The sequence below is a fragment of the Rhinoderma darwinii genome, chromosome 11 (genome assembly GCF_050947455.1).
Source record: "Rhinoderma darwinii isolate aRhiDar2 chromosome 11, aRhiDar2.hap1, whole genome shotgun sequence".
Taxonomy (NCBI): Eukaryota; Metazoa; Chordata; class Amphibia; order Anura; family Rhinodermatidae; genus Rhinoderma; species Rhinoderma darwinii.
In genome coordinates this window covers 47,071,286-47,091,051 of record NC_134697.1, presented here as the reverse complement: position 1 = coordinate 47,091,051, position 19,766 = coordinate 47,071,286, and the positions used below count along the sequence as shown (strand labels likewise).

At 41.6% G+C, this 19,766-nt stretch overlaps 1 protein-coding gene across 1 annotated transcript in view; it reads right to left on the bottom strand.

Annotated features, from left to right (window-relative positions):
* Nucleotides 1-7,713: 7,713 nt before the first annotated feature.
* PAPSS2 (3'-phosphoadenosine 5'-phosphosulfate synthase 2) overlaps nucleotides 7,714-19,766 on the bottom strand; it is a 57,195-nt gene continuing 45,142 nt past the window's right edge. The window contains exons 10-12 of the mRNA XM_075841198.1: nucleotides 14,317-14,585; nucleotides 11,398-11,627; nucleotides 7,714-9,897 (exon numbers count right to left, since the gene is read on the bottom strand). Coding sequence (XP_075697313.1) covers nucleotides 9,756-9,897; nucleotides 11,398-11,627; nucleotides 14,317-14,585 — 641 coding nt within the window. The 3' untranslated portion in view covers nucleotides 7,714-9,755. The remainder of the gene's footprint in view (nucleotides 9,898-11,397; nucleotides 11,628-14,316; nucleotides 14,586-19,766) is intronic.

The following is a 19,766-nucleotide window of genomic DNA, read 5'->3' as shown; positions in this document are numbered from 1 at the left end:
CCATTGTTTCTGGGAACGGCTTGACATCTGTGTTGCATGGAGTCGACCAACATCTGCCACCTCTGCACAGGTATCCAGTCCAGGAAGATTGGAAGCTCTACTGCACTTACAAGTAAATTATTTGCTATGTAGAAATATCACTTCTACCAAAAACATTGATCTATCAGGTCAATGATGATGGACTGCTATTTTTTTTGAACACTACTGTATATACAATCAAAAAAGTTACAATGTGCAGTTCCAGGATACACCTACTATAAGACCAGTGCCAAAATTCCCTAGTGGGTCACTATAAATAAAGGCTTCACCCTAAAATAAGGCATAAGGAGATCACTCAAGCACAAATATGCATTACAATATAAGCTATTAAATAGATCGCAAATACAATACGTATACAACCCAATAGTACATGCCCAGGCCCATAATATCACCAATTGAACTACTGACCCATGTTCGGACACGTTCCCAAAAACACCTCAATAGAACACCACCTTACGACCTCGAAGTGCGTTTCGCTGTCCGCTTTCTCAAGGAGTTCTGAGCATTCCTAAGGATAGACCTACAATATCAAAGTCCTGGAGGACCCCTTTAAGCTCTTACATTTTTAGTCAAATTAAAGAACTTTAGGTTTTGCTTTGATGGGAAAGTCATTGGTACTTCTATGTAGGAAAGCCTGGAGATGTGCAATAATGGAAACACTTTTATGTAGGCAAGCAAGTGGGAATACATATCATTAGTAGCAGAGATTGCTAATCCTCGTCAAAACATCAGAGTCCGCTATATAGATATTGTTGGAATTAGACTGCAGCAGGTATATTATATGTTTATTTATACCGGCCTGGATTTCCTGTTAAAATCTGTATGTTCAAAGCCATTTCTCTGTTTTTAGTTGTTTGTGCGTGAATCGGGTCTATAAAGTTACCGTACTCACGACACGTCTGACATCTAATATAAAAATTCCATCTTTCACTTCTAGTGACGTAATGTTTCAGATATGACTTTTGCCTTGGAGTTTTTCTACAACAAGTGAGCATTGTCGAAGATTGAAGTATCCGCCGCACGACCAGGCCATAGAATATGTGCTCCGCAGCTGCTTATAGGCCATACATAAACGTCTACCTAATGACTTCACTTGGGTGAAACGTTACATGCTGATCATCCCTATAGTCGACAACTGACGGATTGCTTCACTGTGTCCACGGGCTATTATTTGGGATCCCAGACGTTGGCAAATGTGAATATGAGCATATGTTTGAATATTCACTTTTTTTGTTTTGGAGTGCTGTAGACTGACTTCAATAGGCAATAGTCTGGTAAGTCCCCCTGGTGGCAACTTTTGTAGCCTTTCAGTTGCAAACCGTTTAACACCAGATAACCACTATGAGTCCCCTACTAAACTGACCTTGTAGGATGAGATGCCATAAATGACACCAAAAATAGATTAAAAAAGTAAATATTATATCATGGAACGCATGCAATGTTTGTATGGCAAATCCCCTGTGTGAGAATGATCTGTTAAGGCTTTTACATTTTTGTTTTCTAAATTTTCCCCATGAATGTATCACTGATGCTTGTACATTAAAACATGTTAAGTGGATTGTGACTGTTCTGTTCTTTCTAATGCAACAAAAGTCGTCTACGCCCTCATTAAATTGCATTTTTTTCCTTAGCAAGTGATTGACTGAATGTGAAGATCCGTTTTATGTGTCGCCCTGCTGCCCAGAAACAGAATACACGCTGTTTTATAACAGTCTGTAGCCTCTACCCCATGAGCAAACTGAAGACCACCTATAGTTTGACTGTTTGCAAGGGCAACCGCTTTACATTTTATATACCCCCGTTAGCTTTTGGTTGCTCATTTGACAAAGGACTGGTTCTTCTACTGAAGATGTTTTCGGGTTTTGCAAACACCAGGAAAAACTGCACAAAAACTTGCAGGTTTTCCTAAAAACTGTGACTGTGAATAGCACATAACTTTGGCGTCAAAGTACGAATTAGAGCAGAAACAGCCACTAGATGGCAATCTTCCCTTTCAGACAATTCTTTTACTTGAAGGTCTACATGGGCCAATGATTGGGAGTACGAGCGTTCATAAGAATGCTCGTTCCCAATCATTGCCCTGTGTAAAGAGGGCAGTGATCCGCTGATGAAAGAGCAAACGCTTGTTCGTCAGCTGATCGGATTTTTCATGCAGCCATAATTGTCGCTTATCAGCAGCACATCTCTGTGTAAACCGAATGTACCGCTGACAAGATGCTAATGTATGGGGACGAACAATCGTAGGAACTGTTTGTCTCGATGCTCCCGATCATTGCTTCACGTCAGCCATACGGTTATATATGGTCTAGTTGTCACGTATATAAATGTTGGTAGCGTAGAACGGGCTTTAATGTGTGCAGCACTGCAATGGAGTCCCCTGTCAGAGCATCACAAGCGCTCTGACCAGGGACTGCTGTCTTTGGAAAGCCCTTGACGTCACTGTCCATATATGGACGATGACGTTAGGGTTTGAGATACTGGAATACACCCACCCTGCAGAGTGTCGCTGGGGATTCCGCACCTAGAGGGTGCCCCTGATGTTACTTGCTGCAAAAACCGCAAATAAGAAAAAAAACAAAACCTTTTTTTATTGTTTAAAAATATTAATACCCTGGGCGTTGTCAAAGGGACACGTTCTCCTGGGATGATGATTCATCCCATGTGACTGCTGTAGCCAATGAAAGGCTGCTGCAGTCACATGGACTGCAGCAAAATACCAGGAGGCCAGGCTGTACTCAGAACAGAGGGACACGTCGCTGTGACAACGCTCGGGGGTAAGTATTACGGTTTTTTTTTTTTTGTTTTTTTTTTAGCACTGGTTTCCGCATTTGAGATTCCACTAAAAAAAACTGCACCATGTGGAAATTCTGCAGTATTTTTGCAAGAGAAATTGACATGCCGCAGATTGGGAATCCACACCGCAGGTCAAATACCGCACGTGTTTTCTGCATCTTTTCCTGCGGTCGGTCGTCCGACCGACCGACCGACCCCCATAAGACCAAATGCAATCATTACTTCCAGCAGGAATAAGAACATGTCATCTTTGGAAGAGTTTGAGGCTGGCTCTCGACAGCAGATGTAGCGCACTGGTAATGTTCTCTGCTGATAAATTAGAAATGTTGGGGACATGTTGGTTCTATCCCCAGAATCTCTTCCTTGTTGCTCAGTTTTGAAAGTCTTTCACCAGTTCACAAGGCGAGGCATCCTTTTAAAGGAGAAGTGCATCACACTGATGAGCGTCAGCCGTTTGGGACTGACTGACTGACTACCTGTGGATATACCTGGAAGAATAGATGGAAATCCCAGTGTCTAGATTTGCTAAGCTAATAGAGACGTACCCCAAGAGGCTTACATCTGTAATTGCAGCAAAAGATGACTTTACAAGTATTGACTTTCAGGGGGTGAATACTTATGCACATTAAAAGGTGTCAGTTTTTTTATCTTAATTATTGCTTGTGTCACGGTAAAATATACTTTGCACCTTCAAAGCGACAAGCATGTTGTGTAAATCAAATCGTGCATACTCCCAAAAAAGCCAATTTAGTTCAAGGTTGAAGTGCAACAAAAATGGAAAAACACCACTTACACCTAATACTTTTCAAGGCACTGTATTTTAAATCCAAATTTCACTGAATTAGAAACCTACAGAGGTTCTGCAAACATATATAATCATTAGGCTGTTTTCCCCTCTTTTTACAGCTGCTATGTGAGTTCAAGTTGCCTAGCAACCACTTGACTTCTTTAAGTGGTGACCACCATTTGTAGCTACATGTCCTGATGTGCTCACAGGAAGGTGTGCCAGCAATATAAGGGTATGTTCACACGTACACGTCCGATACGCCTGAAATTACGGAGCGGTTTTCAGGATAAAACAGCTCTGGAAATTCAGACATAAAGGCAAGTGCAGGCGTTTTTCGCAGCGGCCATTACGGACATAATAGGAGCTGTTTTTCTATGGAGTCAATGGAAAACGGCTCTAATTACGTCCCAATTAGTGACAGGCACTTCTTTGACGCGGGCGTCTTTTTTTACGCGCCGCCTTTTGACAGCGGGGCGTAAAAAAAATGACCGTCGGCACAGAACATCGTAAAGCCCATTAAAATGAATGGGCAGATGTTTGCCGGCGCATTGGAGCCGTATTTTCGGACGTAATTCGAGGTTAAAATGCCCGAATGATATCCGTAAATAGGGTGTGTGAACCCAGCCTAATACTCTTTCCAGTTTTCTGCCAGATGAGCAGACTGTACATGGCGGAAAATATGTGCTGTCGATTAAAGGGGGAGATTGTAATGGTAGATGATAAGGTATTGGGTTACAATGGACAACACGGATTCCAGTTTTCATGTTCCCAGAAAGAATTTTAAAAATGATAGCAGTGATCTAACTGGTTGTTATGGCAACACTGACAATTCTTCTTAGGACACGTTCTAATGCATGCGGCCTGATATTCTCAATCATACCGTAAGTGAGGTAATGACCCATGATGATTATAAGTGACAGCCAGCACGGTTTTACTGAGGACTGAAGTTGTCAAACCAACCTAATCTGTTTTTATGAAGAGGTGAGCAGAAGCCTAGACAGAGGGGCCGCTGTGGATAAAGTGTTTTTGGACTTTGCTAAGCCATTTGACACTGTCCCTCAGACGAATAACGGGTAAATTGAGGGCTATAGGTTGTTTTACAATGTATTTATTAACTTTTACAATAAAAGTGTATAATAATACAAATTGAAGTCAATAAATCACAGGATTAAGGACTATAGGTTTGGAAAGTATATTTTGTAATTTGGTTGAAAATTGGCTCAAGGACCGTATCCAGAGAGTTGTGGTCAAGGATTCCTACTCTGAATGGTCCCCGGTTATAAGTGGTGTACCCCAGGGTTCAGTGCTGGGACCACTATTATTCAACTTATTTATTAATGATATAGAGGATGGGATTAATAGCACTATTTCTATTTTTGCAGATGACACCAAGCTATGTAGTATAGTTCACTCTATGGAAGATGTTCATGAATTACAAGCTGATTTGGACACACTGGGATTTGGGGATCCACTTGGCAAATGAGGTTTAATGTAGATAAATGTAAAGTTATGCACCTGGGCACGAACAACGTGCATGCATCATATGTCCTAGGAGGAGCTACACTGGGGGAGTCACTTGTTGAGAAGGATCTGGGTGTACTTGTAAATCATAAACTAAATAACAGCATGCAGTGTCAATCAGCTGCTTCAAAGGCCAACAAGATATTGTCGTGTATTAAAAGAGGCATGGACTCGCGGGACAGGGATGTAGTATTACCACTTTACAAAGCATTAGTGCGGCCTGATCTAGAATATCCAGTTCAGTTCTGGGCTCCAGTTCATAGAAAGGATGCCCTGGGGTTGGAAAAAAATACAAAGAAGTGCAACTAAACTAATACGGGGCATGGAGAATCTAAGTTATGAGGAAAGATTTAAAAAAATTAAGCCTATTTAGCCTTGAGAAAAGACAGCTAAGGAAAGATACCACAAACTATAGTGTAAGTATATGAATGGCTCATACAAAAAAATATTGTAAATGTTCCATGTTAAGTCCCCTCAAGGGGGCACTCCCTCCGTCTTGAGTAAAAAAAGGTTCAATCTGCAGAGGCGACAAGCCTTCTTTACTGGGAGAACTGTGAAATAGTCTACCGCAGGAGCTGGTCACAGCAGGGACAGTAGATGGCTTTAAAAAAAAAGTCTTAGAACGAAAAAATATCAGCGCCTAAGTACTCTTGTTTGAATGTTGATCCAGTCTGATCGCTACTTCGGATCAGGAGGAAAATATTTTCTTTCCTTACATTCAGTGAAACCTCCAGAGACAACCACAGTGAAAAATGGTTCTCTTGAGGGGTGGTCCTCTCAAAGAAAAGGCCAATATAAATCGCAATTCAAAATCTGGTATAGATCAGAGATTGACTTTTGGAGACGTTTCGTATGTTAAAGGGATTTTTCAAGATCTAGGTGGATTTGAGAAAACCCTATCCTGTACAGAATATCAAGTTATCTTTCAATATACTCACAGTCTTGAAAAAGACTGCAGCTCGGTGACCCATCGGCTCCCCTGGCACTGGTAGCCCTGGTAGTGATGACACGGACAAGACGTAACATCACATGACCATAGCAGACATGTGACTTTGCATCCACAGGGCTTTGCCATAACTGGTTACTATGGTTACGTGACGTGACATCTCAATGTATGTGATGTCACTACCCAAAGGACCCATGGCAAGGGAGGCTGGAAATAGTATTTTTCAAGACTATGATTTTATTTTAAACATTTTTATTCTTGATGTCTTGTATTGTAAAGGGATTTTCCAAAATCCACCCGTACTTAAAGGAACAGTGTCACCAATTTATTTTTTTTAATATCAGTTTTATTAAAAACGTTTGTATTTATTTGTGTGTTACTTTTTTCTATTTTTACACTTTTTCTTCCCTATGGGGGCTGCCATATTTTTTTTCCATTTCTGTATGTGTCGATTAACGACACATACAGACATGGAATACGGCAGCTCCAGTCCCATAGGGACTGCGAACGGGGCCCGTTCCATCCACTTTGGTGTACGCCGTGTGTGCGGGAACGGCGCATGCGCCGCTCCCACACAGTCCGATTTGAAATGCGCGCCGTCCGGCGCCATTTTCCTGTGGACCGGAAGTCGCGGCCGGGCAGTAAGATTACTACTTCCGGTCGCGGCTTCCGGACTTGTGCACTTGGAGCAGCGGCAGCAGACGGAGCGGACGGACCGGAGGGAGCGGCGGCAACTGGAGCAGGTAAGTGATTTCTATGTATGTGCGTGTTTCAGTGTTTTTTACTTGTGTATGTAAACCTTCTACACTGTGTGTTAGCTCAAAAAATGGCGACACACAGTGTAGAAGGTTAGACCGGTCAAACCCCTCGTTTCTCCCGGCACTAGCCAGGATAAAGGAGGGGGGGATTCTGAGAGCTCACTAGAGCGAGGGATTTTTTCCCAATTTTGCAGCATAAAGCAATGTTGTTGCTTTACCACATGCAATGCTGCAATTTTGGGAATTGCTCCATCTAGTGACCAGTGCTGGGAAATATTATAAATTGAATCCAATTTATAATATTTCCTGACTCGTGGAAAAAATAAAAAAAATTAGAACAATGTTTAATCACCTACACACTAATTGTTTAACTAAAAAAAAACAAAACATGTTTTTCTGGCAACACATTCCCTTTAAGAAAACCCCTTTAATGCGCAATTAAAGTGTGCAGTGCTTAATTTATGACAAACTTATGATGACTGTCCATAACCTTAAAAGGGGTTGTGTCCACAGGATATGCCATAAATGTCTGAGAGATGCGGGTCCCAGCTATGTACATCAGTGTACAGCAGAACAGCTTCTGAAAACAGCCGAGCTCGCTGAGCTACACTGTTTCCGTAACTCCCATAGAAGTGAATGGGATATATGGAAACTGCGTAGCACAGCTGTTTCTGTACATTGATTCCTCACCTGGATGTGGCAGCCAGCGGCCACCTCACCAGGCAGAATGGGGTTGGAAGACCGCCGTTCTTGACATGGGTGCGGTTCCCACAACTGGGACCCGCATCTATAAGATATTCATGCCATACATGTCTGTCAAGACACAACCCCTTTAAGTAAAGCAATTTTAAAAAAAATCACGAGACTGGTGAAGGTAAATATATAAAAATGTATTTGCAATGCAACATAAGTATTATTCATATGACATTGTGAGAGAAATTGATAAGCGTAATATTTTGTTTGAAAGGCACATACATCACCTTCTAATAAATAAAGGCTTTATGAAATAGCCCAAATTACAACATAATTAAAATATCATACACCATAGCAGACAGACATGTGATGACAACCGATCCTTCATAATTACTGCAAATGAGTTCTAAAATCTGACCTCTCTGGGATCTGGACATTGTTAGGCCATGTTCGCACAGCATATGTTCAGGCTGAAAAATACCAGGCTGTTTTCAAGAGAACACAGTCTGAATCCAGGCATTTTTGGAGCGAATTTTTAGTGTTTTTTTAAGCGTATTTTAAAATCGTGCTTTGAAATTTCAAGGGAAATGGGAAAAATCAGCTTATAAAATGCTTCAAGAAGTGACAGGTCATCTTTTTAACGAAGCCTATTTTTACAAGGAGTTCGCTAATCCAGCAGCGTAAAAATACACCTCATATGAACTACACAGCATATTTCTCATCGAAATACATTTGAAATAGGCCTGCAAAGACCTTTTCATTAATTTCGGAGCGTGATATGAAAGACACCTGAACATATGCCGAGTGAACATGGCCTTAGGGTGACCATAGATTATGTCCTATATCCCAGCATAGAGATGAATAATCGTTAACACTTCAGTTACTGCTACAAACATGCCACACGGCAATTGGCTAGTCATTTGTAGCACATAAATCACAGAATAAACAATTGGCCTCTTAATACAACAATGCGTACACGTGAACATATGGCCTAAAAAAGATAGATACATATTATTTTGGAACAATTTATAAAAATACAGATTTTTTTTTTTTCCTGCAGCTGATTTCTTACAAGGACACATTTTACAATTATGTACAAATCGAAAACACTTTAGTACAATTATAGAATTTGGTTTTACACCATGTACATGTCCTTTTAAGGCCGGGTTTCCACGGGTCGGATACGCTGCGTAAAACTACACAGCACATCCGACCTGGAACCTGCAGTACATTCCGTCCGTAAAACCGCACCCTGTTTTTTCGGGCGGAATTTCCACTGAGGAAAGCAGCGCTGAAAAAAATAAAAAAAATGGTTATACTTACCCCCTCCCTCTCTTCTGTGCGTAGTCCGGCCTCCTTTGATGACGTTGCAGGCCATGTGACCGCTGCAGCCTGTGATTATCTGCAGCGGTCATATGGGATGAAACGTCATTCCGGGAGGACGGACCGGAGAAGAAGCAGGGAATTCTGGATAAGTATAGTTGTTTTTTTTTTTCTTACTTGCCATTTTGTGGCGGAATAGCTGTGATTCCGCCGCAAAAATCGCAACGCTTGGCTTTCTGTTGAAAGTTTTGCATCTCCATTGAAATCAAATGGGGAAACCCCGCAACAGAAAACGCAGCATAAATTGACATGCTGCGGATTTAATTTCCGCACCGCCGGTCAATTTATTAATGTTTACGCTGCGGCTGCCTTTTATTCCAATGTCGCCTGCTGACGCAGTTTCCTTTTAGTAATAAAAAGCATTAATAAGAAATACCCTAAAATCAAGGCTACACATTTGCCTTTAGTATCGGTTTCCTATAAGCGGTGTCATTTATCAAGAATTTATCTTCTATTTATTTGTTAAATTTCTGGTGGAGTTGCTCCTCATAGCACCAGCTGCTGGACCAAAAAAGTTAAATATTGTGCAGATTAAAAAGTATTCATCAGCACAGGTACAATTTTTTCTTTGTACGGAGGTGTGCTATCTTCCAGATTGCTCAGATTACAGGGAACAGAGGTCTATGGGAAAATGTACCTGTTGACACTTATATAAATGCACCATTTTTGATTAGCTGAAAAGTGATTCTTAGTTATAAAAAAATAGTTATAATGTATTAAAAGCTTTAAAATAGTTTAGAAATTATCATGTAAATATATTTAATCATTTCAATTAAAAAAAATAAAAATAATTAGAAAAAACTAGACGATAACATTTTCTCCACGAATTTCAAAATCAACAATTCTTATCCAGGGAACAATAATAATCTGTTAAAACTTTCCAAGCTTTGGGGGCCATGAAACCATCGGGGGGGTTTTGTCCTTCACGTGCCAGTTTTCTCATGCGAGTTCCAGAGATGAAGTCAAACTCACTGTTTCTAAAATTAAAAAACATCCGTTATGCACAGACGAAGGAGATTCAAATTCAACACAACCCTTTTCCATATAAATGGGGTCCCACTGCTTGGGGTTCCCATGATTAGGACTTCCTAGTGTCCCTTTAAAGTTTTTAATCACTCTGAGGGAAACACAAACTTATTTTTTTCCTCCCGTAAATACGGGTCCCGTGTCACCAGTATTCCACCCGTATTTACGGGCACGTTTTCGCTGCAAAATTGCACTGCACTAATAAAAGAAAGTAAAAGAAATTCATACATACCCGGCCGTTGTCTTGGTGACGCGTCCCTCTTTCGACATCCAGCCCGACCTCCCTGGATGACGCGGCAGTCCATGTGACCGCTGCAGCCTGTGATTGGCTGCAGCGGTCACATGGGCTGAAACGTCATCCCGGGAGGCCGGACTGGAGGAAGAAGCAGGGAGTTCTGGGTAAGTATGAACTTCTATTTTTTTTTACACGTTGATCTATATTGTGATCGGAAGTCACTGTCCAGGGTGCTAAAACAGTTACTGCCGATCGTTTAACTCTTTCAGCACCCTGGACAGTGACTATCCCCTGACGTTGCCTAGCTACGCTCCCGTAATTATGGGTGCACACACGTAGTCACCCGTAATTACGGGAGCCCCATAGACTTCTATGGGCCTGCCCGTGCCATAAATACGGCCTGAAATAGGACATGTTCTATATTTTAAAGGCATGGGCACCTTCCCGTAAGCATACGGGGAGGTACCCATGGCCAATACAAGTCTATGAGCCCGTAATTACTGGCGGTTTTACGTTTGTGTGCATGGGGCCTGAGGGTATGTTCACACCCAGTGTTTTCAGACGTAATTCGGGCATTTTACGCCTCGAATTACGCCTGAAAAAACGCCCCTAATACGCCTACAAACATCTGCCCATTGCTTTCAATAGGTTTTACGATGTTCTGTTTCCACGAGGTGTAATTTTATGCGTCGCTGTCAAAAGACGGTGTGTAAAATGACGGCTCGTCAGAGGAAGTGCAGGACACTTCTAGGGATGTTTTTGGAGCCGTTTTTCATAGACTATTGAAAACAGCTCCAAAAATGGCCGTAAAAAACGCTGCGAAAAATGCGAGTTGCTCAAAAAATGTCTGAAAATCAGGAGCTGTTTTCCCTTGAAAACAGCTCCGTATTTTCAGACATTTTTTGTTAAGCGTGTGAACATACCCTCATGCTCAACTAACCCGGGGAAAGGGCAGATTCAGTAATGCCGGAGCTGCATTTCACTCTCCACTGTGTGGATATGGCCGCGGGCTGTATGGGCCTGCATCGTATGATGGGTTTTGTGTGTTGGGCAGCAAGTTTTTTCAGTGTTGCATTGCCAGGCAGCAGACCTCAGTGCATCAAGTCACATATCTCTAATATTCCTTATTGCTCTCTGTGCCACTCTGTCAGGGCACAATTATGATTGGAGGCCATGTGTGGCTCCTGGGCTGTTAATTGGGCATCAGACATCTTACCTTTCCTTGTCATAGAACTCCATGGCTTTGTTTTTTGTATTGTAGGCTGCCACTCTGAACGGGATAATCTCCACAGAAGTCAGTCCTGGCGCCATGCTCAGCACTTTTCCACCATGTGTTGGCTCATACAGATCCTCTTTGGTCTCAGGATGTGGCATGCCAGCAGGGTCCCTCCCTACAATATAGAAGCTGGATCCAGCGATCATCCGAGCCCTGCAGTGCCACTGAACCTGTGAAAAAAAGAGAACTTGATAAAGATATGGCTTTTAGGCTACATTCAGATGAGTGTCGGATTTGCACACGTAAAAAATGCAGCGTTTTTCCTACATTTTATGTCCATGTGCCATCAGTGTGTGTTGCATATTGGCATCAGCGTGCAGCATGTGTTTTTCACGTCAGTGCAAGCACTTTTTTTTTTCTACTGCATTTCTTTGTAACTGATGCGTAAAACACGGACAGGACATGGATTTCGTCCGTGTACTGTCCCTGGTTTTCACACACGCATAGACTTCAATCGGCGACTAGGTGCGCAAATACGCACCAATATAGGACGTGCAGTGAGTTTCACACAGCGGACGCTCAAAGCATGAAAACTCATGCATGTCTGAATAATCCCATTGAAATGAATGGGTCCATGTGCTGTCAGTTACTTAAACGCACAGCACACGGACGAGAAACACGCTCGTGTGAATGAGCCCTTAGAATGCACTGCATACATACAAGTAGGAGAAGTATTTTGTTTTATAGACTTGGGAGTAGAAAACTATTCTAAAACTATTCTGCATTGTACATTTTTTACCAGAGGAGCTATCAAGAGACAAGTAAATGTTTACAGACAAATATCACTCAGTTTAAGTTTAGAACCAATTTTTAATTTTGGGCAGAAGAGATTCAACGCTGTACACTACACTACGGTACCTATCAAGCCTTCCTATTGTATTAGATCAACTTGTATTGTGTTATTTTGGAAGAATGTACGGCCACCTAAAAAGAACTTAGAATAGTAACTGGAAATAGCCATAAAAGTATTGATAGGGCAGGTTCCAAATATGTGTAGTTAGCCGTGTTTTGGCATGTTCACCCATTGAAGTCAGCATTTTGTGAATGTCCATCCTTTTATCTAAATGGGTTAAAAATTATCCAATGATCCACGTCTTAATATATGTTTATAGTAGTTGGAGCCCTGTTTTTCTGATACAAAGCTGCAAATCCGCTCCATTGACATAGATTTAAAATAAAACACATTAGTTTCCTGCAGCTGCCACACGAGGGGACATTGGACCTCACGTCATACATTGAATCCATTAATAACACAGTAGGAGAAAGCTCTAGTGGCAGGGGATTTGTAACTTTATATCAGAAAAACAGAGCTCCGACCTCTATAAACATGTATTAAGAAATTAAAGGCTATCTATAACTTTGAAATAGTTATTTTGTTTGATAGATATTTTTATTTAAAATCTGTGTGTTTGGTGCAACTTTCTAACTACTTTTTATTAAAATTATTTTTGAGAAACAGCTGCTTTCTATCCTGTATACTGAGCAGCTGTATCTAGCGGTGAAACCTGAATCCGTCAGGTCGACGGCACGGACGGGTACAGCGACAGCGGGTCCTGAGTGTCAGATTGAGTTGTTAACGATCACATCTAAGTTATGAACTTGTTTCTGAACGATTTCAAAGGTGTACACAGACTAAACCACACAGAATTTTGGACCAACAAAAAACATGATGATAAAAGGTGCAGATAAGCTAAAAACATTGTAGCAGGGGTGAAGGTATAAAAAATAGTGGCAGTGTCCACCCAATCAGAGAGGGAGTCATGAATGCAATTGCAAGTATATGCTTGGCAGAACACATTAAGTAGGAATCATCTGCCCTATTCTAAATTCTTTTATGGCATGAGTGTGTTTGGTCTCACTACGACACGCAGCCCACTACTAGCCTCCCGAGCAATGGAGTCTGGATAGAAGGTTTAAGCACTTACAATATGGATTCTTAGTTCTATCAGCAGCCGGATGCCTTTCATCCACTGTCAGAAAAATGGTTAAGATCTATTGTGGAGCAAGAAAATGTCATGGTCTACCACTCCTCCAGAAGACGACCAGCTGCGGTTGCCAATGATGTCTTTAGTTTCCTTTAAACACCCAGAATTAATGTTCTTGTCCCGCTAGCACAGCTGTGGAAAGTTTTTCTCCAGTAGATTTAAAGGGGAGATCCAGGCTTTATGAAAAGGTTACCAGTAAATGACGTTGTTTACAAAACAGAAACCCTAATACTCCCCTTCTAATCTCCTGCCGCTCCAGCACAATTGGTCCTCAGTCCCCTGACAGTCTATGTTTACATTGGCTGGAGCTGGGACATGTGACCGCTCCAGCCAATCACTAGCCCCTGCGGTCATTGAAGCCCCGATAACCACCTACAGATATTAAGGTCTTATGTTTTTTGTACACACTGGGGTCTTTCGGGAACTATAGGATTTCACAAATATCACTTAAAGAAGCGGTCCCATTAGAACAACCTTTCTGACAAAGCTATTGGACAACCATTAAGCCACCATTACATCTCTCAAAGGGCTTTTCACCTATGTTGCCAAAGTCCCAAGGACCCCTTTAATAGAATAGGACCCCCTACAACTAGCTGATTGTTTAGAAAGAAGTCCTGCAGCTGGGACCTCTCAATTCACTGTTATCACTATGGGACTTGTTCAGCAAGTGCCTACCTCACTGCAGGGAATAATAATCGTCATATTTTGGTCAGTGAGATCAGTAAATATTGTGTAATGCTTGGACACATGTGCAAAAGCCATTCCATGTTTTTTTTATCTCCATATACCCCAATAGAGAATATGGAAAGGGTTGTCCAAAGCAGCGACCCACTTTAAAATTAACCTGTAATATAATGATTATATATCTGCTCACCTCTGTGGGTCCTGCGTACAACATTGGTGAAGGAAAGATAGCAACAATGGTTGATTTTGGGTCCAGGATACCTTCTTCAAGTACAGCTGCATGTTGCTTCATGCGCCAATCCAAAGGGACATCATCATCCTTCGTCCACCCTCCAAGCGGATGTAAGAGAAGTACCGGGCATTTATATCCCCTCGAGAGCAGGTGACGCCTAGTGTCCTGCATGAGCAGAGCATGTCCATTATGGACAGGGTTGCGGAGTTGAAAAGCAAAAACAGCATCTGGGAGAAATAAAGAGATTGGATTTAAGAGTTTATTAAATGAATTACACTGTTAAATAATTTCACAACTTGGGCATGAAAATTATGTATCTGTCTTTAGACTGCCTGTGTATGCCTGTGACTCAAGAGCCTTAGGGCTCATTCAGATGAGCGTGTAACTCGTCTATGTGACGGCCGCCAAAACAACGGCTGTCACACGGACTCATGAATTTCAATGGGGCCGTTCACACGGTCGTTGTTTCAACGGAGCGTGTGAAGTGTCCATGGAAAAATAGGACATGTCCTATTTTCTTGCGTTTTCACGCATCCCTCCATAGACTCTAATCTATGGGGGCTCCACGATAACGTGTACCGCACGGGTACATCTCGGACGTGAAAAACTTCCCTTTTTCACGTCCGAGGTTGCGCACGCTCGTCTGAATGTAGCCTTATGAGGACATGCTGGTTCACAAATCTTTGCAGCAGAGTAACAGATTTCGTTATCATACAGCAAACACGTGAGGTCATTCCAACAAGGTTTCTTTAGGACACAGTGCACAGGACTAGACCCAGCGTCTCCCTCCTCCCGTGTACTGCACTATGCAAATAGAAGAGCAGCTCATTGAGTTCTGCAACTTCCAAAAGATCATAAATAAAAGGGTTGAAAAAATTCAATCATGAGCTGTAAAATCAACTATTCTAAGCACTTTGGCTCAATATTCAAAGGTTCTTGTGATACCAGTGTAATTTCTAGGGGCTATATGCTCATCATTAAAAGGAGTCCTACGCTATTAACAAATTGGACTAAATAAATAGTGTGACTACATGTGTGCTCACATTTTGGATTAAAATCCCTGCCAAAACTTGGCCGCTCCTAAGGGCTCATTTAGACGAGCGTGTATCACGTCCGTGTGACTGCCATTAAAACGGCCATCACACGGACTCAGGTATTTCAATGAAGCCGTTCACACGCTCTGTTGAAATAACGGTCGTGTGAAGGGTCCATGAAAAAATAGGACATGTCCTATTTTACTGCGTGTCACGATCCCTCCATAGACTCTGCGAGAGCTTAGTAAAGTGGAAAAAGGACCAACGGCACTGCTGTAGTAAACGATGTCACAATTTGCGTAACCATGAAATAAAGGTATTTATTTGCAAATATCAGGGGCTACGCGTTTCAACGCCGGACCGGCGTCTTCATTAGGCCAATACCTGATGAAGGCGCCGGTCCGGCGTTGAAACGCGTAGCCCCTGATATTTGCAAATAAATACCTTTATTTCATGGTTACTCAAATTGTGACATCGTTTACTACAGCAGCGCCGTTGGTCCTTTTTCCACTTTACTAAGCTCTTCTTCTGACAGCAAACATTGTTTTGCTTGTGTATGGACCTGGCAGCAGCTTTCTTACTTTTGTGACACTTATCAGTGTCTACAATTCAAGGTGAGCAATTTTCTTGTCATTTATTTGCTCCCGTGTATCACATCGCTTTTATCTGCACTCTGTGGCGCCGTGTCTCTTTTACTCTATTCTAGTCCATAGACTCTGGTCACGTGATAACATGTCCCGCACGGGTGCACCTCGGACGTGAAATTTTCAGAGGTATTATTAACTTTCTCTTACCGTGCTTACAGTTAATAGACAGAGCTGCTTACATAGAAATCAATGCAAAGCCACTCATTACAGTCGCAAGGACAGACGTGGCTATGTAAACAATCCCTGTGTCCATCCTGAGTTGTGGACCCCAGAGCAGCTTCTTAGTTTTCTAATGTCACTTAACCCCTTCCCTACTCTTTTGACGGTGGACGGTGCAGGTCCCGGGTCTACAGCGACGTCTTTTGGCGTCGCTGTAGAAAAGACTTATGAGCGCTCATGCTCTAAACAGGAGCTGTTACTAAGTGTTCCTGTACTTAGAGCAGCCTCCTGAATACGGTCGTTTAACCCTTAAATAGTCGCAGTCCGTGACTGCAGCACGATCAAAGAGGACTCGCATCACAAGGTTTCGCAATGACCCAATCGGAGACTAGGGGTACCCTATGCAGTCAGCACTGGGGACCTAGAAAGGACTGTTAGGGCACACTGTCATAGTAACACAGTATAATTTATTAGAAAACAGGAGTATGCTAATACATTAGAAGTAAAAAATAGAGTTACCAATTAGTCCCTTCATTGGATTTAAAAAAAAGTAACAAAAAAAAATAAGAAATCAAAATAAGTCCACCAAAAAAAAAAAGAAGTTATTATTTAGTATAAAATACATGTGATTGCCCATACCTTACATAACAACATAAAACCTGCATATATTAGGTATCTACACCACTAACAACCTGAAGAATTATTTTAACAGGTTAATTAGTGTGAAACGTGACCAATCTCAAAGCTGAACAAAAAAAAAACAATGCAGAAAATCTCTTTCTATATTCACGCTGCAAAACTAAATTAAATTTATTGCAAAACCCAAACTGCACAGGAAAAAAATACAATTTCTTCCGCATAAACAAGGCCTTCATATAGCCACATCAATAAAAAAAATAAAAAAAAATGTTGTGGCTGCTGAAAGGTAGAAAGGCAAAAACAAAAACATTTTTCTTAACATTAACCCCTTCGCGCACCCAGACGTGCTATTATGTCCGGGTGCTGGGAGTGATGTTCGAGCGCGCTCTATATGCTGCGGGTGTCGGCTGTATTTTACAATGGACACCCAGGACTAAGGGTATGTTCACACGGCCAAATTTCAGACGTATACGAGGCGTATTATGCCTCGTTTTACGTCTGAAAATAGGGCTCCAATACGTCGGCAAACATCTGCCCATTCATTTGAATGGGTTTGCCGACGTACTGTGCAGACGACCTGTTATTTACGCGTCGTCGTTTGACAGCTGTCAAACGACGACTCGTAAAAATACAGCCTCGTCAAAAGAAGTGCAGGACACTTCTTTCAGACGTTTTTGGAGCTGTTTTCTCATAGACTCCAATGTAAACAGCTCCAAAAACGGACGTAAAAAACGCCGCGAAAAACGCAGCGAAAAATGCGAGTTGGTAAAAAAACGTCTGAAAAGCAGGGTCTGTTTTCCCTTGAAAACAGCTCTGGGTTTTAAGACGTTTTGGTTGACTACGTGTGAACATACCCTAACAGCCAGGAGCAGCGATCACGCTGTATTTGGCTGTTTAACCCCTCATAGGCTGCAATCAATCGCGACCGCAGCATCTGAGGAGTTGAAATGAGGGGGGCGGCCCTCTCCGACAGCTCATCGCCCGCCCCTCGCAACGAGATCGTGGGGTGACGACGGTTGTCATGGTAGCCCAGGGGCCGAATGAAGGCCCCCAGGGCTGCCTTCACTCTGCCTCTGCTAAGCCGTGCCTGTAAAAATGACGATATACTGCAATACGTTAGTCGCTGTTTCAAGTCCCCTAGGGGGGCTAATAAAGTGTGTGAAAAAAAGTGTTTAGTAGTGATTTTTTTTTTTTTTTAAAAGTTCAAAAAACCCATAAAGTAATGTAAAAAATAAAAAAAAAGTAAAACCAAATTGGTATCGCTGCATCCGTAAAAGTCTGAACTATTACAATATAGCATTATTTAACGCGCATGGTGAACGCCGTAAAAAAAAAAAATGTAAAGACGCCAAAATAGCAGTTTTATGGTCAAATTCGCGGTAAAAAAATTTTCCCGAAAAAGTGATCAAAAAGTTCTACGTATCTACAGCTTGTCCCGCAAAAAATAAATCCTGTTACCGCTCAATCGGTAAAATAAAAAAAAAAAGTTATGGCTCCTCAGAATGTGGCGACGCAAGAAATTTTTTTTTTAACAAAAAGTTTATCAATAAAAGTAGTAAACTATTAAAAAACCTATATGAATTTGGTATCCCCCGTAATCGTATTGAGCCATAGAATAAAGATAAGTTGTAATTTTTACCGCATGGTGAAAGCCGTAAAAACGAAACCCAAAAACAATTGGAGTCTCCGTTTTTTACAAATTCAGCCTGCAAATAATTTTTTTTCAGTTTCCCAGTACATTATATGAAACTATAAATGGTACCAAAAGAAACTACAACTCCTCCCGCAAAAAAAAACCTCACACCACTCTATTGACGGAAAAATAAAAAAGTTATGGCTATTGGAATGCGGGGAGTGAAAAACGAAAATCAAAAAATGGCTCATTCCCGAAGGCCTGGTCATTAAAGGGGAATTACTATGCAGTAAAAGGTTGCATTATGCATCAAAATTTCAATACTATTTCCATGCTGTGCACCCTCAAATACCATTAATTAGTATATTTTGTTATGAAGCTGTGCAGCCGCACAGCTTAGTATTGTAACACATGAATTTAGTCAGCAAGATGTGATGCGGCCGGCGTTAAGACAGAGAACGTGGCGGGCAAAACACCCCCATGTTCTGTCTTCAGTGTCTGCCGCTCATTAGTGCAGCGCCGGCCACATCACATCATGATGAGTTGTTTTACCCGCGTGATCAGGAGCAGGGCAATGGCTTTAATACAAAGCCGCAGCCCTGCTCTAACAGCGGAGATCAGAGAAACTTCTGATCTCCGCCGCTATTCCCTTGAATGCCGCGATCAAAGCTGACCACAGCATTCAAGGGGAAAATGAGAAGGGGAATACCCCTATGATCGGGTCACAGGAAATCCTTGTGACATGATCGACGGACATACCATATATAGGCAGACAACCCAGGGTCCATTGAAGGACCCCAGGGCTGTCTGACCATATTTCCTGTTATTAGGGCATACTTTGGTATGTCCTAAAAACTGCCTGTGTACAATCAGTACACAGGCTAATGTACTGGCATATAGATATATGCCAGTACATTAAAGTTTAAAATTTATAAAGTAAAAAATAAATAAAGTACTGTTAAAAAATGTTTTGTTTTTTTTTAAAAATACACGTACACATTTTTTACAATAAACATTAAAAATAAAAAAGTCTCAATACATAAAATTATACACATAATCGGTAACGTCGCGACTGTACTAACCTGCACAACAAATTTACAGCATCATTCATGATGAGTACACAGTAAATAAAGAAAATAAAAACTGCTTTCTTTCACTTATTAATGTGAGGCACGAGGTATTAGGAATTTTGACCTCCATCTGCCTCACATTAATAGTAATTAACCCCATTATGTACCTCACACATAAACCCAATGTTGTCCATTATGGCTGAGGAACATGATGGGGTTAATTACT